The sequence below is a fragment of the Colletotrichum scovillei genome, assembly GCF_011075155.1.
Source record: "Colletotrichum scovillei strain TJNH1 chromosome Unknown Contig00004, whole genome shotgun sequence".
In the NCBI taxonomy this organism is placed as follows: Eukaryota; Fungi; Ascomycota; class Sordariomycetes; order Glomerellales; family Glomerellaceae; genus Colletotrichum; species Colletotrichum scovillei.
Window position 1 is genome coordinate 487,454 of NW_023336262.1, and position 24,682 is coordinate 512,135.

Below are 24,682 nucleotides of genomic sequence, written 5' to 3' on the forward strand. Positions count from 1 at the left end.
AATTCCACTGTCCTATCGAAAAGGATGAGTATATTTCAGCAAGATTGTGGAGATCAGAGGTGATGGGGAAAATATACACAGACAAGGAGACAAGTATTCGAGCAAAGGATACTGGGTTTTGCGTCGCCTGCTCAACTAGGAGGAAGATGCCCGACTTCAACAGATTATGCCGATCTTTCCACTGCACCGAGTTTCTGTTCTGCTCCGAGTGCGGACATCGACACCCAAAATTGCATTTTTCTCATCAACAAAGAAACCAGCCCTCCTCAACACGCAAATGTATTGGATCTGAAGGAGTGGCCCGAGTTTGCCCTCATATCGCGATATCGCCATCTTCTATTCGCCGGGCAATCTTAGACCAAGAAGGGGTCGACACCACCCGAATGAAGTTGGGAGATGGATTTTGTCTCGCGCGCTGCAAAGAGTGCAGAGAAAAGGCTTCTTCGACGCTGGCCAAGTCCGACCCCACCCATATGTTTTCTTTTACTCCATGGTACGCCCCTCGAGTAATGCTCAGGACACCACGCCGACCATGGGATAAAGACGCTTCATCGCACCACTCTTTAGGTCTACATTGGTGTCTACCAGTCTTTCGGGTGAGTGAGAAGGAAAATGTCACAAACATTCGTCTCTCTCAAGAGCTGAGAGCGTTTGGTCAAGAGTATGGCGACCTACTTTGCCCGCATGTCACCTATGACGATGGGCAACTCGTAAGGCCTTTTGACCCACAAAGTTGCGCCTGTCTAGGGGTGGATAGTCGGGTAGGCGCGGTTTCTGGCGCCAAGTCTCCGGTGGAAGGGTGCAAATTTGGGTGGAGGTCTTGTAAATCAATGGCCAGAGAAAATGAACGCGATAAAAGCATGTTTATACCATTTGGTGCTGAGGATTGTCACAAGGTTGAATGTAGAGGCTGTGACACAACATATCAGTGGCACCGTTTTGACGCCGACGTGTTTCTATCCCGAAGATCGCTTGGCGACTTCGTTACAGGGAAGAATGAAGATAGCGATGTGCATAATGTTGATGCGCTTCTCGATCCGAATACCTATTATTCGAATTCGGATCATGAAACGAAACACCTTCTGTGGAGTGACAACAAGGACTGCCGGAATGGAAGGCGATGGATTGAATATGGAAGGCATCTAAGTTGAGGTCTGTTCGTCATGCTTGGTAATATTGATTTGAGGGAGAGGTAACGAGTGTGTAAGGACTCGAGACCATAGGCCTTCAGTAGAAGACACTTCTGTAAACAGATACATGGACATCTCGCGAGAGAAGTAAAATGCCTAGCGATAATCTGACGTCCCAAAACCTCCACGCATATCACAATGTCATGCTCTACCCCGAAAACCACTTATTCCCTCGTATTCTTCTCGTCTTCAATTTCCATCTCGCATGGAACTTGGCATTTTGAATTCCCAAGGGTGAGGACTTGGAAGCGGAGAAGACGTAGTAGCACCCCTACATGAAGTGGGTGAGCTGGGCCTGATGAGCGTCAAGGTCGTTAGCAATGTGCTGGAAGTCGTCCTGGAGCTTCTCAATCCGACTTGAGCTTTTCTGATCTTCCGTCTTCAAGTTGAGGATGCTGTCTCTCAGTGTTGTAGCCTCGGCACTACTTCTGATCGCTTGCTCACTGAAGCTGGCCGCGAGGTTATTCGCCATGGTAGTCAGCTCGGATACGCGGCGCTCCAGATCAGTGACTCTCGCGGCTTCAGCCATCACGTCAACGCGGCATTCCAGACCAGTAAATGCCTCAAAATTCTTTTGACAATTGCAAACGAGGGATGAATGACAGGTAGTATGCTATGCATAGCTTGGGGATAACCACATGGATAGAAAGGCCTATCGTAATAAGGTGAATTGCGCCCCTTCAGGTAAGTTCTTTAATCCAACATCTGCACGATCATTAACTATGCAGCAACCTCCCACCTGACATCTTCCCAGCCCGCTCTCCTACGCATCCGTCCCTTGAGGTCGCTGCCCAGTACCGGCTTTCCAAAAGATCCAGTCAAAGGCACAGCCGTAACCTTTGGAACCACAAGTGGATTCCCCTCCGAACTAGTAACATCGAATCCAGCAACTAGCAGCGCAAGAGATCCCAACAGCTCGCCGCTCGCGAAGTAACGGCCGGGGCTAAATGCCCATCGTCAGCTTGAAAACGATCATCGACAGACGGATCGTGGGGGCAAGTAACTTACCAAATATGTTTTCCACCTCCAAAGCCAAGGAACCCTCGGACAGCAACATTGACAACCGCCTCCCCCTTCTCTTCCGCAACTTTCAAGAACCTATCCCCAACAAACTCCAACGCATCATCTCCCCAGATCCCAGAGTCAGTCTGCAGGATCCTTTGCGGTGCAGAAATCTGCCAATCCTTCTTCACCACGAAGCTCGTCTTCCCATCCGAAATAGTCGTATCAGCCATGACCTTCCTCGCGAGAACACCCGAAGCATACAACCGATGCGTCTCGCGGAAACACGACATTAGCAGCGGACACCTCTCCTCCAACTTTTCAATATGCAGCACAAACACTCTCTTCTTTTCCCCATCGACTACGTCCCGCCCCTTCTCCTCAATGACGCCCTGCACCTCCTCCCGAAGTCTCGAAAGAAGCTCAGGCTGACTGAACACTCGGGTGAAGAACCAGTAGAACGCAGGGAAAGTATTCGAGATGGCGCCGTGGAGGAAGATCAACTCAATCTTGGCTGCTTCTGCTGACGTCATATCGAAGCTTATGCTCAGTCTCCGACGATCTTTGACGAGGGATGGGACGTCGTCGCCTTCGTGGAGTTGGGAGTCGAAGAAGGATTTGAAGGCTTCTTGGAAGAGGGCTTGGCCGCGGTAGCCTTTTGGCGCGACGAGAGAGGGGAAGATGCCCAGCATGAGCTTGTTGACGTCTGCTTCGTAGTCCCTACTCAATGTCAGACCGCTTCATCTCAAGTCAGATTGTCATCTAATGGAACTTACCAGTACGCTTCGATGAGTTTCTTATCCGCTCTGAGCGGATTCCTGCTTCCATACAGCGAATCCGTGCTGGCTAGGGTAAACAGCTCCCGATTCCACATGTACAAATCCGCAACCTCGACATCGTCACCAATTTCGTTCAACGCAGTCGCAATCCCTCCCACAGCAGAGATGTTGAGCCCAAGAAGAGATTGCCCCGCCATACCCCCGTAGATACTCTTCACCCAAGGCCCGTAAAACGCGGGATCGTCCCACGCCTTCATGGTCTGCGCGCTGGCGCCAGCCATCCCCTTAATGAGGTCCCTTAAAAACGGATCGAAGCTGAGGGAGCGGTTGCGGAGTGCCGCTTGTGCGAGTTCGGGTTCCGTTATGACGTACATCTTGCCGCCTAGCATGGGCAGAGTGAACATGGGAGCCCTCGACTTTGCACTGCGGGTATGCATTCAGTATTGGCTGTGCAACGCATCAGAGGGGCTGACGAAGAATCTTACTAGGCGAGGTCAAGATATTCCCACGAGTGTTGGAAGATACCGATGATGTGGCCGATGAAGGGAACTGTCGGGCGCAACAGAGGCGGCTCTTTGGCGTCCATTGTGACGGGAGATCTGATGAGGTAGGCGAGGTATAGCATCGCAGGGATGGCGGTGAGCAGCGCCACTGAGGGCACGAAGCCATCGTCAAGCCCTAGAATGCTAAGCATGATGTCTTGAAGCCGGATTTACGTGTGCATCAAAACTCTACCGCAATTGAAACGGAAATGCCGGCAGAGGATGCTCTTTATGTACCTCGTGTCGCCTGCAATTGAACGTTCTTACCTCCAAGCTGATTGAATACAGGGGGAGAAGATGGCAACTTTTAGTGCTTATGGCGCCGTGCGACCAACCAAAATTCCTGGGAACTTCACCCGTCAGAAGGGAATGGGACTAGTTCAGTCCCGGCTTGTCGTAATTTGGCGTGAATGATTGGTTGTGGCCATTGTGCCCTGTCCTCCGCGACGGCACTGTAAGCTCCCACCCGGGCCGGTGCTCCGTCGTGTGGGGCACTCGGGTCCGGTGTGGTAGCCGTGTTCCGGCATGGCCGGGATTGGTGATAGTGACTGCACAATTGAGAAGCCATAGCTGTATTTTTGAAGCGATCTTCGCACCAGGATAGAGGCTGGCAGTACATGCACCGTTACTCCCAATGCCCCTGGATGGTCTTCCTTCAACTCAAATTGTCTTCTTCTCACCGACCCCATACCCATGAGCCTCTCCACCCCATGCGCCGCCTGTGTTCAAAGCAGGTTGCAAGCCATATTGGGTGCATTTGCAGAGACTCGTCATGGAGAAAAGCGTGTGACAACGGGAAGGATACAATACAGGGTGTCCTTCATCTACCGAAAGCTGTATGCCCTCAGTACGTACCTCTCACGTGAGTCAGGAATCTGGTGCTGCAGACGTGATCCAGTTGGATAAACCAGCTTGCATATATTCAGGTCTTTAAGCCAGTGTATAGAACAGAAGGGGTATCTCTCGCAAAGGAATGACTCAAGCTGCCCTCCCAGATTCACCAACCACAACATCCTCCTCGCAATCCTCCACCACCTCCTCATCCTCATCACTGGCCAACCTCTTCAGCCTCTCCCTCACAACAGGGTCCTTTTCGAGCTCTTGCCAAAGCTCCAAACGCCACTCATCAGCACAAACGTCGTCCTCCTTGCGAACCCATGGCCACCTCCACATCCCCGCAAGGATGAGAGAACGCTGGAGAGTGCGGAAAATGGTCTCCATGAGGATGAAGAGAGTGATCATTACAATCAGCGTCAGCCACCATGTCCAGTCCCGACCAAAGGTCTTTGAGAAACCGTCGCGTACGGCGTAGATTGACGGGGCGCGGGTGTAAATCGACGAGAGGAAACCTTGCCAAGCCCACCATCCGGAGAAGGTGAGAAGGAAGCATCCCATCACGACACCTGATTTGTGGTGCGTCTCGAGAATACTGCGGTAGAGTTAGTCTTCATTTCCAGACAGCAAGAAGTATGCTTCTCCCACTTACAAGCACTTGTAGTTGATCCAGACAACGCCAAGAGTGAACGCCAAGTTGCCAACGGCGTAAAGACCCTGGTCACTCGAGTGCGCAAACCAGACATAGCCCGCCCAGACGCCCCAGTATGCCAATACGCCCTGGAGTGCCGCTGACAGCATCCAGCCAGCATACTTCGCTAGGTTCAGGCCCATGTTCCGCTGACCGTACACATAAAGCTCGGGAACGGCAAGCAAGGTGTTTGCGCTGAGGTCCTGTTCCCAGATACCAAGACAGATGACGCACAAACTGGTGAAGAGCGTGTTGAAGACAGTCAAACTCGCCATTTCGTACAATGAAGTACCCGTATAACCGTTGTAACGCTGATACAGGGCCGTGGGGAGGTAGAAGAACATCTCCTTCCAGAAGGTACACAAGATGAACTTGGCTGTACGCACGTAGTTCCATCGCCCGTGAACGAGAAGCAGTCGCTGAAGATATCGGAATTGAGCGATGGCATAGTCGGCTACTCGAGCAGCTTGTAAACCCTCCTTTCCAGAGATGCCGACGCCGACGTGGCTAGCAGAAATCATTGCCAAGTCGTTGGCGCCGTCACCAATAGCAAGTGTAAGACCGTGGCCCATCCGACCTCTCAGCTTTCGTAGCTGGGAGCGAACAGTTTTGACCATCAGCGCCTTCTGCGCCGGAGAGGCTCGACAGCAGATGACGGAGTCGACAAAGGGAACCACCGAGTAGAACTGGGCTGTCAAGTCGTCCGACTTCTCGATCGTCGCCAGAGTCTGCCCATCGATGACGACAACACTGTGAATACAGCCAGAGTGCAAATCTTCGGACAGTGCCACGAGCTGACCTTGGAGGTCTCCCTTAGTTACGTTCAGAGTGTACAGATCGGACACCGGTTGGCAGATGCGTGTTGAATGGGCAATGTTGATTGCCGTTTCACGTTTGTCGCCTGTCAACATCCAGATCTTGATGTTGGCCCTCCGCAACTTGTCGATAGTTTCGGGGACGCCTTGTTGGAGCTTATCTTCAATCGCTGAAGCACCAACAAGGCTGAAAGACTGCTCGATCGTTTCCGCCGCAGCCTCGATCTTGTCTTGGCGATCCGTCAAGCTGGTAGATGCGGCGTCGAATACTTTCTTCCAGGTGAGGTAGTCCTGCTCCGAGATGAACTTTTGAGCGAAAAGCAGCGTTCGTAGGCCTTCAGTGGCAAAATCGTCAAGATGCTTGAAACATCTGGTAAAGATAGTCGAGTCGTCTGCGATAGCGGGGTCGTCAAGGAAGGCGAATTTCTCGGGAGTTTGGTATGGCAAAGTGGGAGGAGAACCCGGCGAAGCTTCAAACGACGTCGTGCGAATATTGATGGACGGCCGCAAGAGGTCGCCCGACTTGCGCAACTTACTCGTCTCGAAAGATTGACTGCGGTCCATAGGGGGCCGAACACTCGGACCTGGGGTACCGCGTGCGATTCCGATGCTTCTTCGCAAAGACATGCTAGCGCGACCACCAATGCTAAGTCTCGGCTCATGCTGTTCACTTTTGCGCAAAAGCTCGCGTTCAAGGTCTGCACTCTGCCTCACATCCTGGGCTTTTTGCAACGCCATGCTAGCCATCTTGAGTCTCGGCAGGATAACCGAGTCTGCACCTTTACAAATAATGCAGATACGACCATCGGGATACCGCACGACGATGGACATCCTCTTCCGGTGGCTACTGAACTCAATGACGTCCAAGATCTGGAACGTCATGTCTTTTCCAGTGTCGCCAGCGTCGGAGCTCTGTCGTAAAGTGATGTTTGACGAAGTCCGCGAAACAACAGTATAGCCGAGTTCTTGTGCCGCCTTGACCATGGCCAGCTCGTCTGGAGAAGAGGATTGATATTCGACCTCGCCGTTGCGAATTTCTGGGAGGCAAGTGTGGCAGAGTGCCATTGCAAGGATGTAGTCTTTAGCTCTTCTCGCAAACAGAGAATGAGGCCTCAGGGCAATGAACTCTAGAAGATCGCTAGTAGTGACGTCGGGCTGCACATGGTCCGGACGGCCTGTGGATCTCCACTGGGAAGACGATCTTCGCGTGGATGGTGCTCGTGAGCGAGCCATCGATGGTCTGCCGAGCGTCGTTGGAGATTGAACGTAGTCGTCTACGATAGCATCGGTTCGAATGTGCTGAGTCGAAATGCGCGGGATCCCCTTAGCCTCAGACAGGGTGTCTACAGAGCTGTTGTTTTCGCTATCGCCATCTGCAGCTTCAACATCCGGTTGATGCAGCCAAGCTGTGCCAGCGATGCTTAGTTTGCGGAATTTCATCACGTTTTCCGTCAGTGTACCCGTTTTGTCAGTGAAGATGTAGCCGACTTGGCCCAAGTTCTCGAGAATGGTGTTCGTGTTGCATCGAGCTGGAGTGTCCGTTTCGGCGTGGTACATTTCGACATCGGAATTGAGCATGAGTAGCTGTCCGACCTTGACGATCTCGAGACTGACGTACAATGCCAGCGGAATGACATTGTTGAACTGGATGATAAAACCAATGATGATTTCGTAAAACTTGACTTCAGCACCCTTCAGGTACCATGTCCTTCTCTCCTGCGACCGCTGCCACAGTACATATCCCATGGAGCAGCCGACAGAAAGAATAATGACATAGAGCGCCAGGGAAACTACGATCTTGTTGGCCACGGTCTCCAACGCGGGTTTCTTGGCCTTGGGGTGTTGATTGGCATTCATGCGAATCTTGCACTCCTCCCCAGTATTGACAACGATGCCAATCGCGGATGCCGTATTTCTCAGAATGCTGCCTCTGTATATGACCTCGGCGGAAGTCAGCGGCAGCGACTTCCCATTGACAGTCACTCGACCATCGAACTTGTAAAGATCAGGGTTCGGGTCTTCGACCACAAATTCGGCATCGCAGGCCATGATCTTCTCGACAGAATCGCATCCTTCCAGTGCAGCCGAGACTTGCTTGCTCTTGAGGTTGGTCTCGCCGTCAAGGGCCATCGTCTCGATGTAAGCAAGGCCATTCTCGCCGTCGGCATGGAGCAGTACGATATCAGCAGGCACGGGATCGTCTCTGCGTAAGTTGATGAGGTCGCCAACCTCGATATCACACCATCTCGTTGTTATCCAGGGCCCATCGTCTACTGCTTGGCCGGCGCCCGTTACTTGGCGACTTCCCGGCAGGACGCTTCGAAGCTTGGACTGCCAGGTCTGCGAGCTAGTGTTGCGATGTTTCGAGTGTTTGAGCACACGCGCTGTCTCCGCGTTCTCCACCGTGTCGAGCCGGTGGCGCTTGAAATCGTCATATCCTTCCTTTGCGACAGTGACCAGAATGAAGAAAAGCAGCGGCAAAATCGTAGTGAAGTTTCCCGTGGTCGAGAGGCCAGGAACGGTCTGCGGTACGCCCACGCAGAGGAAATAAAAATTGCCAATTCGGGAAAACTGGAAGAAGAGTTGTTTCGGGATGAAGTCATAAACAGTGTATCGGGAAGTTCGGATGGTGTTCGAAAGGAAGGGATGCCCGCCTCGTCGTTCGTCCGTTAGGGGCGCATCTTGGTCTAGCTGTAGTGGAATGATGCGGCCATTCTTCGAAGGCGGCAATGTCTTTCGGCCTAGGACAACCTCGTAAAATACACTCTTGCACCACATTACAGCATCGCGCCTCGAATTAGCGCCCAGCCACCGCGTTCTGTCGGGGGCTTCGTCGGGACCGGGCCGCGGTGCATCGCCCACGGTCGGTGGCTCGGTCGTTGGTTTCTCGTTCATCGTAGCGACGGCATCAATTGAGCGAGTGACAATTGCAAGAGTCGCGTCTTGCGTGATGGATCACTTCCGTGCGAAAAACGAGCGGTCGCATCGGTTCGGATCCTACGGAAATCGTAAGGGTGTAGCAAATTCGAACGCAACACTCGAGATCATCCGATTTTCTCAACCAGTCCGAACGTCCAGAGGAGAGAGTTCGACGATGCGCACTGCCATCCTGGTGTTTCCCCGGCCAAGTTCGATGACAGGAGAGGAAAACCCATGGGGAGCGGCAATGGAGAAGAAACAGCGGGAACCGAGTTCGTCATTAACGTCCTGCATCCCGCGCAAAGGTGGGCTGCCAAGGAAAACTGGCGAAATTAGAGGCAGCAGGCGTAATCTGTGGCTAAAGATATCAATCAGCCACGATTCTCCAGGGCAGAAATCAGCGGGCGGATTCCCCGTTGGTACCATTATCCCGTGTTGATCTCCCCACGTGGTGGGCACACTGGCCGGGGTTCTCGCTGGTCAGTGGTCATTGATGGATATTTGTGGTGGGCATTGCTGCTAGTGCAAGTGTGCATTCTCGGACTCGCTGGTCAGTGGTCATTGATGGATATTTGTGGTGGGCATTGCTGCTAGTGCAAGTGTGCATTCTCGGACTCGATTGATTAGATCGAGCGGCCAGGCCATTCTGAATTTCCGATTGAAGTCGACCGAAGGTTCTTCTAGAGTTCGACAAGAAGCTCGACGCCGTCATCTGCCAGCTGCCAGTAGAGTCTTTTCCCACGTGCGGTGCATGTGGTGATGGGCGAAAGCTTAACGTTGCGCTCGCTCACTCACCCTCCAATGCAGCGGTGCCAAGAAAGCAACGAGCTGACGCCAGGGATGAACTCCGTCCAACGCATGGCTTGGCTTCGGACACACTGCTCGAAGCGTCGCTAGCCGCGAACCGGTCAATCGGACCCGAACTGTCTGGTCTTGTCCCATCTCGAAGTCTTGTTTAGGTAGATCGGCGCAACGGCTGGCTGATGGAATAAATTCTGCCAGGCGGCTCCGCGTACTGGCGACAATCATGTTTTCCCCCGGTCCCGTCCACGTTGATCCGCGGATCCCACAGCAAGCGACATCGAGGCCCCGTGCGTCCGGAGAAAACAAGGCGTCCGAGGTGCGAATGGCAAAGGTCGAGCACGGATGCCATCTGGAGTCTTCAGACTTTCAGCCGCCCAGCCCTGGGAGTGTAAGGCCACGCTTCAGCCTTTCTCTCCTCGACGAGCGTCATACGAGGGCAGAAAGTTCGGCCGAAAGCTGAACAGGCAACACCCTTTGTCGCGACGTCGCACATTGGTGGAGTATCACGCACACACAATTCTCATGGCCGCCTTGAAGAGGAATGGTGGCCTTTGATGGAGGTTAATCGCTGGCGCCGCCGTCGGCATGTGTTTATCATTTCCAGCTGAGCGCCTCTATGCATTGCCGACGGGAGAATCGATGATACCTTCATCCCATCTGATGTGCTTCGAAGTGCGAACCGGGGATGAAAAATGGAACAAGACATTGGGGAGACGGAGGAACTGAAGGTTTGACGGTTGATAGAGGAAGAAGCAGCGGGATGTCAGAAGATGCCGCACCACAGTGCGACAAGGTGTGCTTCTGCCTCAGTCATCAGGCGCGGCAAGGCTGAATTTCACACAGGTACGTACAGTGTCATCAAGACCTTGACTTATGTAAGCACTGTACGTCAACGTCCTCCTCCACCTCCCCGTCGCCTCCTCGTCGCCAGCATAACCCCGTCCTTCTGAATCCCGAAATGCCGGGCCCTTCATTCACCAACTGTCACAGAGCACAGCATACATTCCTCAAGATGGAGCACAAGGTTCGGAGAATTTTCTTCTTTATTACACATCGATCAACGAGTGTCTGGGGCGTGTCTTGGCTGCCCATCTCCCATGAATCTGTACCCAGCCTCAGATAAAGTACCAAGGCGAACTCAAGCTCTCAACGGATAATCCGTCGTCAGAATGCTAAACCCAGGAGGCGTAGTAACTAATTATTGCACTGTTTCAAAACACACACAAAATGCCTTTCCCAAATATGTGAACTGTAGAAATGGATATCTCTTTATGCCTGTAGAGAGAAGTAGAAACAAGAAGAAAAAATAAGGCCGCCGCTCAATGCATGCAAAGCCACAGTGTGTACATGGATACTCATGAAATGTTCCCCTTCGTTCCGCCTCATAAACATGACGATCGTGATATGCGTCTACTTGCGCCTCTGCGCGCCAGCTGCAGTGAGCTTCTGGTTGATGAAGTCGGCCATGTTGCCAGCCTGGTTGCCGTAGGACAGATGAGCCGGCAGGATGGTGAGGGTTCCCTTGCAGACGGCGTCGCCCTGGGCGCAGATGATCTTGGTCTTGGACTTGGGGAAGTTGGGAATCTGGGCCTTGTCCTGGGTGTTCTGGGTGTCGCCGAACATGAAGGCCGCGACGATCTGGTCCTTCTGGGCCTGGGGCAAGTCCTCGACAGCGCGGTGAGTGACGGCGGCACCTTGACTGTAGCCGCCGACGACCAACATGGAGTTGGGGCACTGGGAGTTGACTTCGCCAATGATCTTCTTCATCTCCGCGACACCGGCGGGGTCAGCGCCGCCAGGCAAGAAGTTGGTGGAGAGACCGGCGGCATAGTCGACTCCCTCAACGGCCACGCTCGAGAATTGGCCTTTGACGTTGTTGGCGGTTTGAGGACCGCAAATGGTACCCATGTTGCCGATCTCGGTGGAACCACGAGCAAAGACCATGACAACATCTTTGCAGCCGCCAGTCGAGAACTCTTTGGCGGTGGAACCGACACGGCCGCGCTGGCGTGCTTCGATATCGCGAGCCTCGATTTCAAGAATATCACGCTCATCAAGCTCGGGCTCGGAAAGCGTGGGGAACGCAGCCGCGATAGACGCGAGGGCGAGGATGGCGGAGAACTTCATCGTGATGAATTTGAGAAAAGGTCGAAGAGAATGGCTCACAGAGCAGACTGAGATACAGCGTCGCGGAAGAGAATGACTGCCACCGGGGCTTGGAATGTTGGCGAGCTGAGTGCTGCGTGTTGTAGATGAGATGTGGTGATGATGATGATGAGATGAATAAAGTCAAAGGGTCTGGCCGCAACCTTTATACAGAGAGTTTCTGCACGTCAACCCACGCCGTTGGGCTGGTGTTGAGATGACGATTAGTGCAAACCTCCGCCTCGGCCGTTGTTGGCGTTTCCACATCAAGTCACCTTCGTCCCATAGCTCCCAACGTCCGGGCCAGTCGCATCTCTCGAATCAGCTCGAGTAAGCAAGAGACGTCCCCAAAAGGTGTCCCTTGGCGTGTAAGATGCATCTGGGGTCGATGGGATCTCCTGAGGCGCAGGTCGAGGTGGACTGTCCAAATCGCAAGTCTGTCCGTTTTGGGAAACACGACTCCCTTCCCGGAGGAGCACGGTCGCAGGTCTCCAGGATGCGGCAGCCAAGCCATCGGGAAGACCACTCCACAACGCCATCCCGTTGGATTTCCCCTGGCTAGTGGCGCATCCAGCATGTAGCCTGATCGATGTCGTTTATCGGAGATCCAAAGAGCGGGAGGCAGGATCGAGTGGACCGAGGCATGGCTTGCTTGATTTCTCTTCGGTAGCCTAAATCCGATAAGGTCGAGAGCCCCTCTTGCTTGATTCATTCGGGGAGGAGGACCGCCGTTTCGCAGATATTGTTTTAGAGAACGACCCAGGGTCGACAAGGCTCGGGGACTAGGGGAATTGAATGTAGAACTCTATCATTCGGGCCTCATGCAGCCGAAGGCCTCGGATGGGCCTCGTATTATACAACATAATGAATGACAACTAGGTCAGTTTTCATCAGATCAGGAATAAGAAAAGCATTAATGAGATGTGACGTGCCGTTGTGGTTGCTGTCAGCACAACGTTCACGCAGCTAAGCGCAAAGCTTCTCGACTCCAGATGCCCAGAGGAAGCTCAAAAAGTAAAAGAAAGTGCCTGCCCTCGTGACAGTGAACGCTAGATCGAGACTGACTAACATCAGGCTTCACGGGCTTCAGACCAGCCAGCTGTCAGTGACCCTCCCACACGATGTCTCTGCCACTGAGGGGAAATCGGAGAGAGGGAGGAAAGGGAAAGGGTGATCCATCAACCACGAGGTCCCCTGCCACGAGAACGGCGCTTGTCGATAAAAGTGTAGCTTGCGAAGTTGACGGCGTCCGTTGTGGACCGCTTGAGTTGGGAGGAACAGGATACGTTCTAGAAGTTCCAACCTGAAACTTGAGATGACCGGATCGAAACGAGAAACTGATCACAAAGCAGACTCCTGAACAAGGATGAGCCCGAAGGCTTTTTTTGGCGACTCAGAGCCCGCGCTGCCTACTACCAGCGCTTCGTTCTGACAGGTAAGACTTTACGCTCTCATCCCGGGTCTGACGTCTGGTGTGGTGGGCTTCGGCCGGCTCGGGGAGGTCAAGTCAAATGCTCTTTTGGGCTGGAGAAGAAAGAAGGTCTCGCCGCTTGACACTTGTCAGAGGACCGAGCGTAATGTCAGACAACGGGATTCGGACGCGGGAAACGCAGAGTTCTGGACCCCGAGAGGGCAGACGAAATAAAGAAAATGGAGATGGGCTGTTCTGGCTCATTGAAGGGATTCCGACCGGACGGTGGGCAAAAGCAAGAAGATGTCAAAAACGTCTGCTTGCTCCGCCGTGGGTCAGTCAACGGCGCAGTCGCAGAGGAATGGAGATTAAACAAAATGAAAAAGATGTGAAATTCATCCGTCAAAGCACCCCGAATAAGAAAGACCTGCGAGAGGTTTTGAGACATGCTCCCTTGCGCCGATCCGACAGTTTGGTTGATTGATTCTTGTGATAAATGGGAGGAGAGAGCAGAAATTCTCCCGGATTCATGGGCGCTTCAGCTCTCTGGTGCGCCAATGAGTCGACAGCGGCGAGGCAGTGTTTATGGGCCGAGGTTGAGGTCTAACAGGTAAGGTTGATTCCCTGTCAACGTCAGGGGAAGATGAGACATAACACTCCTCAAAGTGGCTCTGTGCGCCGGAACGGAAGAACAAGCCAGGAACGACAGCGGGGACTCGGCGGCGGGCAATGGGGCCATCCGGATCCGGGCGGGAGAAAGCGGGGCTCCTCTCGGCTCCGACGCGGCATGGTCCTGAAGTCAAGTGTAGAGAGCGGAGCGGTAGAATACTGTCTCCGATGACCCCACTTGATGATTTGAGGGAAGAAGGGAAGGAAGGAAGGGACCTGAGTGACGTCGGTCGGACCTTCTGCACCTGGGGACCCTGGATCTCCGGCAAAACTCTGGCCAAAACTCGCCCGCCCTCTTTCCTGCTGTCAGTCACTCGCTGCAGCGTGTGAGCGTTCGAGCGTGCAGTTCCAGGCCCGCCACACCCCACGAATTGTGGGGATCTCTACCGTTGCACACCAACATTCTCAGCCTTCTCTCCGCCGTTACACGGCCAACCCACTGCTACCTTGGACTGCTGATCCCATTCCCGTGATAGCTCAGCAACACACCTCCCACCGATAACCTCCAAACACCTCCCATCTGCAGCCAGGGTCTTTGATCTGCTGATTCTCGATCTTTGCTTCCATTCTACACCGAGCCACGGCCCTCACAGCTCGACTAATCCCACCGCCACACCTGCATGTCAGCGACTGTTCCTCCCTCCGCCTTTTGCTGAGCTCGAGCCTCGCCTCTCCCAAACCGACGCCGAACCCCGCTGCTCGGCTTGACTAGAGCTCACCAGAAAACGAACAACGATATCCTACGAGATCTGTGGTGTATGTCTTCTACAGATCCCACAGATCACTCCTCCGGCCTCTCTGGCGCCCCCCAAAATGATACTGCCGCCGCCCAGGTGACGAGCGCCGAGACCGCGGGGTCCAAGGCTGAAACGGAGCTGCTCAAGCTTAACAACCATGTTGAAGACAAACAGCCCGTGCTGTCAGCAAAAGCAGCAGGCAAACAACAAGCGACCGACGATCTGATCGATTTCGGCGAAGACGCCCCGGTCACAACGACCACCACGAAAGATGACACAAACGTGGGCGATAAACCTTCGAAGGACTCGCCCAAGACCGTCTCCAAACCCGCTCCCGTGACCATTCCGGAACCGATGACTTCGTCGATAGCGACTTTGAAACCTACGAGTCCTCTCCCTGCCGAGACTGCGACACAGTTTCTTACTATCGAGTCCACGACATATGTCGACCCAACACCTCCAACTCCGAGAACATCCCAGCCTCCCTCTCGAACTCCCTCAAATGCCAAACGCCGACCTACCTCTGCATCCCCTACACGATCTGATGCCGGCTACGATGAGCGCAGATATGCAAGCGAAGACGAGCAAGAGAATGGGTCGCGATCCGAAATTCAGAGTATCATGGAGCAGTTCACTGGCGACGGTGGGGGTCCTGGAGCTGAAGAAGTCATGAGCCCAAGGCTGGAGATTGCTTCGCCTATGCTAGGTAGCCCAGGCATACAGCATCCACCTCGGAAGTCTAGCCTCGAGCCACTGGTACCCTCACTGTCACACCAGGTACAGGAGCTCCAGGGCCTCAGAATACAATCGGCCTCCCCAGCTAGCATGTTCTCTAAAGAAAGAGCACCTGATGACCAAGGGCCGCCAGTGCCCCCTAAAGATGGGCCACCGGCGACACCAGCGCGGTCCCACGATGATCGACAGATGAGTATCGACTCCCAGATGTCTCCTGGCATGCCCGTACATCGGCCGCCACCCCCTGAACCCGAACCAGAGCCGGCGCTTCCATTCGACTTCCATCGATTCCTAGAGCAACTACGAAACAAGAAGGCGGACCCAGTCGCCAGATACCTCAAATCCTTTTTGTCAGAATTTGGTAAGCGGCAGTGGATGGTACACGAGCAGGTCAAGATCATTAGCGACTTCCTCGCCTTCATTGCCAACAAGATGGCGCAATGTGAAGTGTGGCGAGACGTTTCCGACGCAGAGTTCGACAATGCTCGTGAAGGAATGGAGAAACTGGTCATGAATAGGCTCTACACACAGACATTCTCACCAGCGATCCCTCCTCCACAGCCTATACCTGGAGCGAAGCCGAAAAGACGAGGCGGGGAGCGACCGATGGGGCCCGGACGGCGTGGTCAACACCAAGAGGACGTGGAACGAGATGATATCTTGACACAAAAGATCAACATTTATGCGTGGCTTCGGGAGGAGCACCTTGACATACCACCAGCTGGTGATAGTGGCAAGCGATTCCTGAAGCTCGCCCAACAAGGTACCCACTCTCCCAGACTCAACAAGGCACCGGTGACTGACTGTGCAAAGAAATCCTCAAGATCAAGTCATACCGAGCGCCGCGAGACAAGATCATTTGCGTATTGAATTGTTGCAAAGTTATCTTCGGTATGTCGCTATTCTTCATCATGTCGCTACTTTGGGGACTGATCTTTCACAGGCCTACTCAAGCACTCAAAGTCGGACTCTTCAGCCGACTCGTTCATGCCCCTCCTCATCTATGTTGTTCTCCAAGCCAACCCTGAACATCTGGTGTCAAACGTTCAGTACATATTGCGGTTCCGGAACCAGGAGAAGCTGGGTGGTGAAGCCGGGTACTACCTTTCATCACTGGTAGGTCTCAATGTGACTGTAGCTACGCTATACAATGCTTACGTGACGTAGATGGGTGCCATTCAGTTTATCGAGAATATGGATCGGACAACCTTGACCATCACTGACGAAGAGTTCGAGAAGAACGTCGAAGCAGCGGTATCTGCGATCGCTGAAAAACACCGTCTTGACTCGCCCGCTGTTGCTCAAGAACCTGTCTTCTCGGAGAAGTCATCAACTGGGTACCAGACCGGGGAATCTTCGACAAGGCCTTCCCTAGACATCATGGGAGAGTCGTCCACACCCCGTCGGTCAACGTCATCGAACGAAGGTGGAAAAGATTCAGACGACCAAGCTCCCATAACGGGGCTTCTTCGTTCCATACAGAAGCCTCTTAGCACAATCGGCCGCATGTTTTCGGATGAGCCGTCTCCTGCGCCGCCTGTACCTAGTAACGCATCAAGACCGACGTCGAGGCCGCGGGAATCCTCCGAGCGACTGTCCCCTAGACCGAGCGCCGAAATATCGCCCGATGGACGGCCACCATCTTCCCGTCACCACTTGTCAGCGGAAGAAGCTGCAGCGAGGCAGGCAAGCGCCGAAGTTGCCGAAGCTCAGCGTTTGAGCAGGGTAGAGCACAATAACGTTGTCGAGACTCTCCAAGGGATGTTCCCCGATCTGGACAGGGAGATCATTTCGGACGTGGTACACCAGAAACAGGGAAGAGTCGGGCAAGCTGTCGATGCCTGCTTGGCCCTGTCTACTTGAGGATAAGGAATAGTTGCATCAATAAAGTCATCGCATCCTCTTGACGATCTAAGAAGCGTTGCTCAGCCGGGTACATCAGTGACGTTGATTTTGCGCAGCTCTTGCTTCTCACGTCGATCAAGCTTTCGCCATTGCACGAGTGGCTAGCTGATTGCGAGCCTCCATTATTCAATTCACCTCTCAAAGAGCCCTGAAGGCGTCCCTGGGGGTCCCTGTCGTGTCAGGTCCGGTCCGCGCCGCGCCAAGGGAGGGAAGCAAGGGGAATGGTGGCGTGGGGGATTGCTATGCTTGGGCTCACGTGGATTCAACCGCTGGAATGTGAGCAGGTTACACGGTCTGGACGGTTCATGTTACACCCGACCCTGCTACCCGGTTCGCTGGCACACAGCTTTTGCCAAGTATCAACGTGCGGGTAGAGGTTACCTTGACCTGGAATACGAGCTGGGGGGTTTGTCAACATTTAGCTTCAAGCATCATGCAAAGGGAGCAAAGAGTCCGAGGAGACCCACCGTATTAACTCACTTGGGATGATGTTCGAGGGCAGGCATCGTGAAAATGGAGCGAGCTATTCAGGGCTGAAGTGGTTTGGAACGCAAGTTTACTCTCCTCCTTGCCAAATTGGTACAAGAAAGAGCTTGTCCTCGACCAGATTGCCCAAGATCCAGGGTTCAAGGTTTGATCGAGACACGAACTGGAACTTGGATTGGAATTAACGTCTCGACCGTTCACGATCAGGGCCCTTCCCGCAATCTTAATCCGCCGTGATCATCATTTCTCTTTTTGCATCCTTTCCGTGCCTCGTTTTCTGCTCACCTCGATCGGCGGCCCTTTAGTCGGGCCTGAAGGACGAGAGGCGTCGATATCGGATGATGTGCTAGACGCGTCTTGTTGGTATGCAGTCTCATGCCAAGAACTAGGGACTCAATTCAATTTCATAATTGCAGATGATACGAAGGAGTTGAGCCGACTGATGATTCTACGTGATACTTCGCGAGATGCCACGGCCCGATCAAATACAGATTCTGCGGCCTCGCCGCCGTTCACGCCCAGGACTTTCTTAACCCCTCAGATCTCTCTCATCTTCCCTACTATTTATGGGCCTCCAACACAGGCTACTCTAGTCATCAGGCCAAGCTAACTGAGCATCAGCGGTGAGACGCTGCCGTGATCCGTTCACCTACCTCCACGGCCTTTCTCCAGAATGCACATGGCCCAGTTCAAGATCCTGGCCACGGGCCTGGGACTGCTAACCCCCTTGGTTCACGCAGTAGCACAAGCGCCAGCGGCGTACAGCTATGCTTACAGCGCCTGTGGCAAGATCAACAACTTCAACGCAGTCTTTTCCAATTTCTATTCTTACTCGTATGGAGACGTCCAAGACTGCCAATTGGATTGTAACTCCTACGGCTCTGCGTTCGCCGCTGTGGGAAACGATGCGAATCAGCAGTGCTGGTGTTCGGATCCCAACAACGCCAACAGTTCACCGAGTCCTATTCTCGCATCGGTGCCAAACCCCAACGCCGCTCTTTGCAACGTTGCTTGCTTCAACAATAATGCCTACGCTTGTGGAGGAAATTCTGGTAGCGATATCATCTATAACGTCTACGGAGTGCGCCAATTCGCTTACCAGTCTACTACTACATCATCAACCTCCACCAGCACGTCTAGAACCTCGACATCGACGTCCTCTACTAGAACCACAACGACCACTAGCAGCTCTACAAGGTCTACGACTACCTCATCCTCGACGTCTTCTACGCGAACTTCGACGTCAACCACCACAAGTGCGGCACCAACCACTACCCTCCAACATAGAGCTCCTCGCTTCCGATACAGCTACAGGGGGTGCGGTGCCATTAGCAACTTCGGTACTGTCGGAACAAACTACATTTACGCGATTGGCAACACTACGCAGTGCCAACAGAGCTGCAGCTCTTTTGGCTCAAACTTTGCCTTTGTAGGCAACTACCAACAGTGTTATTGTTCCCCACCGAGCCCGAGTTCTTCTCAGGATATCAACCCCATCTTCTCCACTGGACCCGATGATAATCTGTGCACGACATCCTGTTATTTTGAAACTGGATACTCTTGCGGTGGTTCGAGTACTGGAACTGTCGTCTATGAGGTGTTTGCAGTGAGGGCTCTCGGGGTCTCATCTTCGACTTCGTCTTCGACCTCTACTACTTCAAGTTCATCGTCAACCTCAAGTACAACGACTACCACCACCTCCTTCAGCTCCTCTTCCAGTTCGTCGTCGTTGTCGTCAAGTAGGAATTCTACAAGTAGCACGACATCCAGTACCTCAACGTCCTCCAGCAGGTCATCAACGACTACCAGTACGACTTCGTTATCGAGTAGCTCGTCCACGAGCTCGTCTAGTAGATCCTCTACAACGAGCTCGTCCTCCTCCTCCTCATCATCATCGTCATCCACACGTTCCTCAACGACTTCAACTAGCACAAGCTCGTCTTCTACTTCGTCGATTACCTCATCCCCTTCTTCAACCCTCAGCAGCTCCAGAACGAGTACATATTCCAACTCGACAATCTCTTCAACTACATCTAGTTCAAGCTCTAGCAGTTCCATGACATCTTCTAGTTCTTCGAGGTCTTCGAGCACGATAAGCCCGTCAAGTTCATCCATCACTCCCTCTCCTACGTCGTCTGCAACGAGTAGCAGTAGTTCAAGCAGCTCCAGCCCTTCTAGCACGTCAACCTCGACGAGTTCGTCATCGTCATCATCCTCGTCTAGCAGTACGACAAGCTCAAGCACTACAAGCAGCTTCAGCAGCTCCAGCTCCAGCTCAAGCTCTGCGGTTCCATCAACCTCGCCTTCTTCAACCACAAGCTCCTCAAGCTCTACAAGCTCATCAAGTAGTTCGACAAGGTCTTCAACGTCTTCAACGTCAACCTCGCTTACGGCCCCGTTCCCCTTCACAAACACATCCGGGATTGCTTCGACCACCTTCACCCCGGAACCTAGCTCAAGCACGAGCACAACGAACACACCCGTGACTTTGCCTCCAGTACTACCATCTAGCTCCACCACGGTCATCACCTTGCCTTCAACCACTTTGACAAGCATTTTGTCTATATCGTTGCCCCCGTCGGTGACTCCCGTCGTCTCTAGTTCGAGTGCATCAAGCTCTCCGCTAGTTTCCCTGCCGGTCTCATCATCAAGCTCGTCCACGACTGCCCCTTCAAGCTCCCGGTCCACAACTGCATCGAGCTTCTCCTCGTCCGCCCTGCCTTCCTTATCATCCACTCCACTGTCGACCTCCTTGTCTACAGTTTTGCCTAACTCACTTACCCCGGTCTCTTCCCCAACTTCCTCAACATCCCTATCCACACCCAGCTCGTCATCAAGCTCGCCGGCGACTGCTTCAACCACACCTCCGGCACCCTCATCTCCTGCATCATCCTCCCCATCTATTACGCCTTCCAGCTCTACGTCAATCTCACCAGCCTCACCAGCGAGCTCTTCAGACCCTCAGACACCCAGCATCACAACGACTCCTAGTACGATAACAACGACACCTACCATAACGAGCTCAAATCTCGTGTCCATTGCAACGACCGAGATCCTGCCAAACACGCCAGTGGTCTTCTCTATTGTGCTTGGAGGAGGTGCTGGGGCTGCGCCCCCTGGGTCTGACCCCACCACCACAGCTTAAGAGTTGCTGGGATACGTGCAAGTTTTAGTAATGATAATGTATATGAAGCATTGAACTATCAGTTCTGGATAATGGTAGTTAAAGAAGGAGCGATTCGAGGTTTTAATAAATAGATCCCACAGCTGAATCAATTCTCCTAGCAGGACTTCGTATCGGTGACCAGACCTGATACACGCCATCAATCCCACAAATCACAATCTAGAAAGTTTCTGAACTTTGAACAAAGCTTCCTCATCCGTAACCCGATTTTCCTCAGCCCACTTCTTCTCCATCTCCGATCCCGTCTCAGGCGGCACAAGCCCATTAATCCTCCACAACTCCCTCCTCGCCTCATGAATCCCAGACTCCCACTCGACCCCCTTTGGCTTCAAGATGGGCCTCAATATATCATCCAGAGCCTTGAAGAAGAAAGCCTCGACCTGCGGGGTATCGAAGCCGCGCGCAATGTGGTAGATGGAGACGGTCGTCAGGGCTTTGGGCGTCTCGCCGCCGGCGTACATGTTTTCGGGGGCGAGCTCGATGAAGTGCGTGTGGCAGTAGAATGCGGGTAGACCGACGCTGGTGTAGAGCTTTGTCATGCCCTCGGCGATTTGTTTCTTTTCGGCGGCGGTGAAGACGCCGGCGTTGCAGTTGAAGACCCATTTAGGCATTTTGAGTTATTTTTATCGGGTTAATCTCGATGGTGCCGAATATGACCTTGATGACTGATGTTTGGCTAGCATTGAATTATCACTACGAAACAATATATTCCCTAGTACTTAAGCCATAGTTATAGTCTTCTTCATTTTCAGACTGGAGAGGCGCCGGCCGGCTTTCGCTATCACCGGCCGACGCGGGATGCCGCTCCGGGACGGGATCCGTGCATGCCGCGCCTGCTGGGCCTATGTATATCAGTAATCAGAGCTTCCGAACCAGCGTCGATCAAGAGATGGTGTTTTGAAACGTCACACCGATGTGCTCTTGCAACGCAAACCCCGCATTCAGATGTCAATGTTCTACTCGTCGTCGATCATTACGCCAAACAGGATCTATGAGCACCGAGGTTCGCGGCGGTGATTGTTGCGGGATCACAAATACGTGGCAAGGAGCAGATGTTAGAGACGCGCTGATGATGCTTTTGAAGTTCTCCTGAGTTGCAAACACACATCAACGGTGTATTTCTGCTCTTACGTCGGTATATTGACCCGAAATCCTTGCGTAAACGGCATACGAATTATCGCACTACCCAGCTCAACATGGTGCCATTCTGCTTTCGCATTTCGTTCTTCCGGTGGCATAAGGTAGCGACGGACATTCACCCTCAAAACGTATGATTGGCACATTACGACATACCAATCGAAAATGATTAACGCAGGTATAATGGAATGATAACCGTCACTGAATTAACATCATTCCTCACGCTTCTCATCCTAAATACGTGACTCCCTCGGAACCTGGAAGGCACCCATGGCACTCAAACGCGCGGCTCCCGGGTTGAATCTCTCGGGATACATCTTCAATATCTCCACAAACAGCTCCTTCTCAGTCTTAGGGTTCTTTTCGAGAATGTTCCCAAAGTCCTGTATGTACTTCTTGGTCGCAGCAAGGTGCCAGATTCCGTCAGTCTCACCCGCCATCTTATGACCAGCCACCACATAAGCAGGATCAAGTGCCTCAACGATTTCGACTGCCTTGATCCATTCTTCGCGCTTGGCTTTCGTGTTGGCTTCCATCAACATCTGGTGGCACTGCCCATAGACTACATCACCGCAGACGGCGAGTCTAAGGTCTGGGACCCAGAGAACGGTTGAGTCATAAGTGTTGGTATGACCGCACTCAATAGCTTTGAATTCCCACCGGTTTTCGAGCTTGAAGCTTCCGCCGCTCTTTGGGGACAGAGGCTGGGCGAGAGTGAAGGGGCGGTAGATCTGGCCTGGGAAGCGGGCCTCCCACATTTGACTGAAAACTCCATCTTCAATCTGCTGCTTCATGTGTTTGATGGTTCCTGCCGTAGCGACGGGGACGGCTTCTGGGAAACGCTTTAGTAGGAGAGGTATGCCGAACCAGTGATCTCCATGGCCGTGGGTGATGTAGATGTATGAGAGCTTCCGCTTTGATGCAATGTTCTCAATCCAGGAAATGAGTTCCTCTGTCTGCTTGATAGTGATGGGCGTGTCCACTAAGACAGCTTCGTTGGCCGAGTAGATGAGGGTGCATGAGATCGGGGACCATGTTGCGGTTGCGTTCGAGCCAGGAACTTTGCTGGGAATCGGCGGTGCGACGTAGACGGCGGATCTCAAGTCGGCCATTTTTATATGACTCGGGTTGTTGTAGCAGAGTGATGGATGAGTTTATAGCAATGCGAGTGGCTTCTGCGCAGTGGTTCCAAATATCACAGCGGTTTGTCTGATGCTTTTATTCGCAGGGAGGAAGCCAGCTCCAAAGCTCATAGGCCTGTTGAAGACAACCATCACGCCGACCGAGGATCGAGGCATACTGCATGTTGATTAATCGTTTTTCCTTTCATCTGAGTATAAGAGTGTAGATCAGATGGGTGGTCCAGTTAAGTTACTTCGGATAAGTCACCAGCTTTTCTTAGCGACCAAGAGTCAAAGCGGGGTTGATTATGTGAGGAATTAGAGCATTGGAAGCAAGCTACCATCTTGACAAGCCGCACTGGCACAATTTCTCAAAGGCAGGATCAAAGGCAGCTCGGCACATGTGTGCAAAGGAACATAATTCGTATACAAGTTCTGGTTCATAGTCGTCAATACCGAAACCCGTCCTACCAAATTGGGTTGGGGATCGGATTCCGGGACCAACGACCCCGCCATGCGTCACGTCCCCTGGTTGTAACATTTGGAGAGGGGTACACGGGAGCTGGAAGCGGAGCTAGGTATGACAAGGTAGCCTCAGACAACACGAGGTTACCTCTAGCACTGCTGAGCTTGATGTAAATTATATTCGAGGTGTTACTATCTTCACAGCGATATTCTGGAGAACCATGTAAATGGTCAAGCACTTTTCTTCGGGACAAGGCATCACATCATGGAGCTAAAGTACTAGTTATGCTGCCATGGGATTGTGCGATGACTGGAAGTTAGAAAAGACGCATGGTTGATCACTGTGTTGACACCTGTCCAGGTGCTGAAAGGCTCTATATGCAAGACCCGAGTTTTCGAATTGAGAAATCTCATGTTTATGGAATGCATTAAACTTTCATAAGGCGGACCGCATATACACTTACCCAACTACCAATTGAGGCATGTAACAAGAATTGCACGTATAAGCTGTTGTGATAGAAACATGCACTTAAATACTCGAGAGAGTGCACATGCATGCACAAGAGCTGCCACTGAGCGAGCATAAGCCAATCATCCGACTTCCTGGCAGTACCTTAGCTTTGAAACCGTGTCCGGGAATGGCTTCGCTGAATTGGACAGTCCATCGTCGCAATCAATTCGACTGTTATGACAGCTTTCTCCATTCTTGCTGGCGTCTGACTCGTACATCTGAAGCGTAGGAGTAGCCGAGTTTCGTAAGACAACGAGGGACTCACCAGGTTTTAATGATAAACAATTGCATTGAGCAAACGTGAGCAACGTCGTATTCACTGATTTCCATCTGTCAACCATAGCGTAAGACCGCGCGAAGAGACTCGTATCCCATAGATTCGATCCCTGCGTGGCCTTCGCAAGGGGTCCGGGTCACCTCGAAGCCGACCAGCGGCCAGGATACCGTTCAAGGGGGCGGACGGGCCCCATATGAGGTCACTAACAAAATAACCTTAATGCTTAACTCAAACTATGCCTCTGTCACCTCCAATTTCTCCAACCTAACCTCTTTGGACTGCTAACCACCACGACAACTTCCCCTTGCCAGTCTTTCGAAACT

The 24,682-nt window shown here is 52.8% G+C and overlaps 8 protein-coding genes across 8 annotated transcripts; 3 read left to right on the forward strand and 5 right to left on the reverse strand.

Annotated features, from left to right (window-relative positions):
* Positions 1 to 383: 383 nt before the first annotated feature.
* HER10_EVM0001390 (uncharacterized protein) lies at positions 384 to 1,151 on the forward strand (the record flags this gene model as incomplete). The annotated part of the gene is made up of 1 exon (XM_035471138.1): positions 384 to 1,151. The coding sequence occupies one exon, from the start codon at positions 384 to 386 to the stop codon at positions 1,149 to 1,151; it is 768 nt and encodes a 255-aa protein (XP_035334637.1).
* Positions 1,152 to 1,816: 665 nt separating this feature from the next.
* Positions 1,817 to 3,857, reverse strand: HER10_EVM0002861 (phospholipid-translocating P-type ATPase). Its single transcript, XM_035472555.1, has 4 exons — positions 3,457 to 3,857; positions 2,969 to 3,394; positions 2,199 to 2,912; positions 1,817 to 2,133 (listed from the first exon to the last, which is right to left on the reverse strand). The coding sequence occupies exons 1-4, from the start codon at positions 3,663 to 3,665 to the stop codon at positions 1,911 to 1,913; spliced, it is 1,572 nt and encodes a 523-aa protein (XP_035334758.1). The 5' UTR covers positions 3,666 to 3,857; the 3' UTR covers positions 1,817 to 1,910.
* A 634-nt stretch (positions 3,858 to 4,491) lies between these two features.
* On the reverse strand, positions 4,492 to 8,748 carry HER10_EVM0013006 (phospholipid-translocating P-type ATPase; the record flags this gene model as incomplete). Its single annotated transcript, XM_035482378.1, has 2 exons — positions 4,492 to 4,942; positions 5,000 to 8,748. 2 exons carry the CDS (start codon positions 8,746 to 8,748, stop codon positions 4,492 to 4,494), a joined length of 4,200 nt encoding a protein of 1,399 aa, XP_035335507.1.
* A 2,238-nt stretch (positions 8,749 to 10,986) lies between these two features.
* On the reverse strand, positions 10,987 to 12,495 carry HER10_EVM0000202 (cutinase; the record flags this gene model as incomplete). Its single annotated transcript, XM_035469996.1, has 1 exon — positions 10,987 to 12,495. The coding sequence occupies exon 1, from the start codon at positions 11,701 to 11,703 to the stop codon at positions 10,987 to 10,989; it is 717 nt and encodes a 238-aa protein (XP_035334555.1). The 5' UTR covers positions 11,704 to 12,495.
* Positions 12,496 to 14,559: 2,064 nt separating this feature from the next.
* On the forward strand, positions 14,560 to 17,136 carry HER10_EVM0007986 (uncharacterized protein; the record flags this gene model as incomplete). The annotated part of the gene is made up of 4 exons (XM_035477524.1): positions 14,560 to 16,036; positions 16,087 to 16,164; positions 16,217 to 16,389; positions 16,441 to 17,136. 4 exons carry the CDS (start codon positions 14,560 to 14,562, stop codon positions 17,134 to 17,136), a joined length of 2,424 nt encoding a protein of 807 aa, XP_035335127.1.
* A 1,201-nt stretch (positions 17,137 to 18,337) lies between these two features.
* Positions 18,338 to 18,951, forward strand: HER10_EVM0010601 (uncharacterized protein; the record flags this gene model as incomplete). The annotated part of the gene is made up of 2 exons (XM_035480055.1): positions 18,338 to 18,745; positions 18,850 to 18,951. 2 exons carry the CDS (start codon positions 18,338 to 18,340, stop codon positions 18,949 to 18,951), a joined length of 510 nt encoding a protein of 169 aa, XP_035335311.1.
* A 2,049-nt stretch (positions 18,952 to 21,000) lies between these two features.
* HER10_EVM0003621 (uncharacterized protein) lies at positions 21,001 to 21,459 on the reverse strand (the record flags this gene model as incomplete). The annotated part of the gene is made up of 1 exon (XM_035473289.1): positions 21,001 to 21,459. One exon carries the CDS (start codon positions 21,457 to 21,459, stop codon positions 21,001 to 21,003), a length of 459 nt encoding a protein of 152 aa, XP_035334816.1.
* A 759-nt stretch (positions 21,460 to 22,218) lies between these two features.
* On the reverse strand, positions 22,219 to 23,097 carry HER10_EVM0012961 (Zn-dependent hydrolase; the record flags this gene model as incomplete). Its single annotated transcript, XM_035482335.1, has 1 exon — positions 22,219 to 23,097. The coding sequence occupies one exon, from the start codon at positions 23,095 to 23,097 to the stop codon at positions 22,219 to 22,221; it is 879 nt and encodes a 292-aa protein (XP_035335501.1).
* Between the last annotated feature and the right edge of the window lie 1,585 nt (positions 23,098 to 24,682).

Coding starts and splice junctions, on each gene's coding strand:
- HER10_EVM0002861 (XM_035472555.1), bottom strand. CDS start 3,665: ATGCTTAGCATTCTAGGGCTTGACGATGGCTTCGTGCCCTCAGTGGCG. Junction 3,395..3,456: donor GAATATCTTGACCTCGCCTA/GTAAGATTCTTC, acceptor GCATACCCGCAG/TGCAAAGTCGAGGGCTCCCA. Junction 2,913..2,968: donor AAACTCATCGAAGCGTACTG/GTAAGTTCCATT, acceptor GACATTGAGTAG/GGACTACGAAGCAGACGTCA.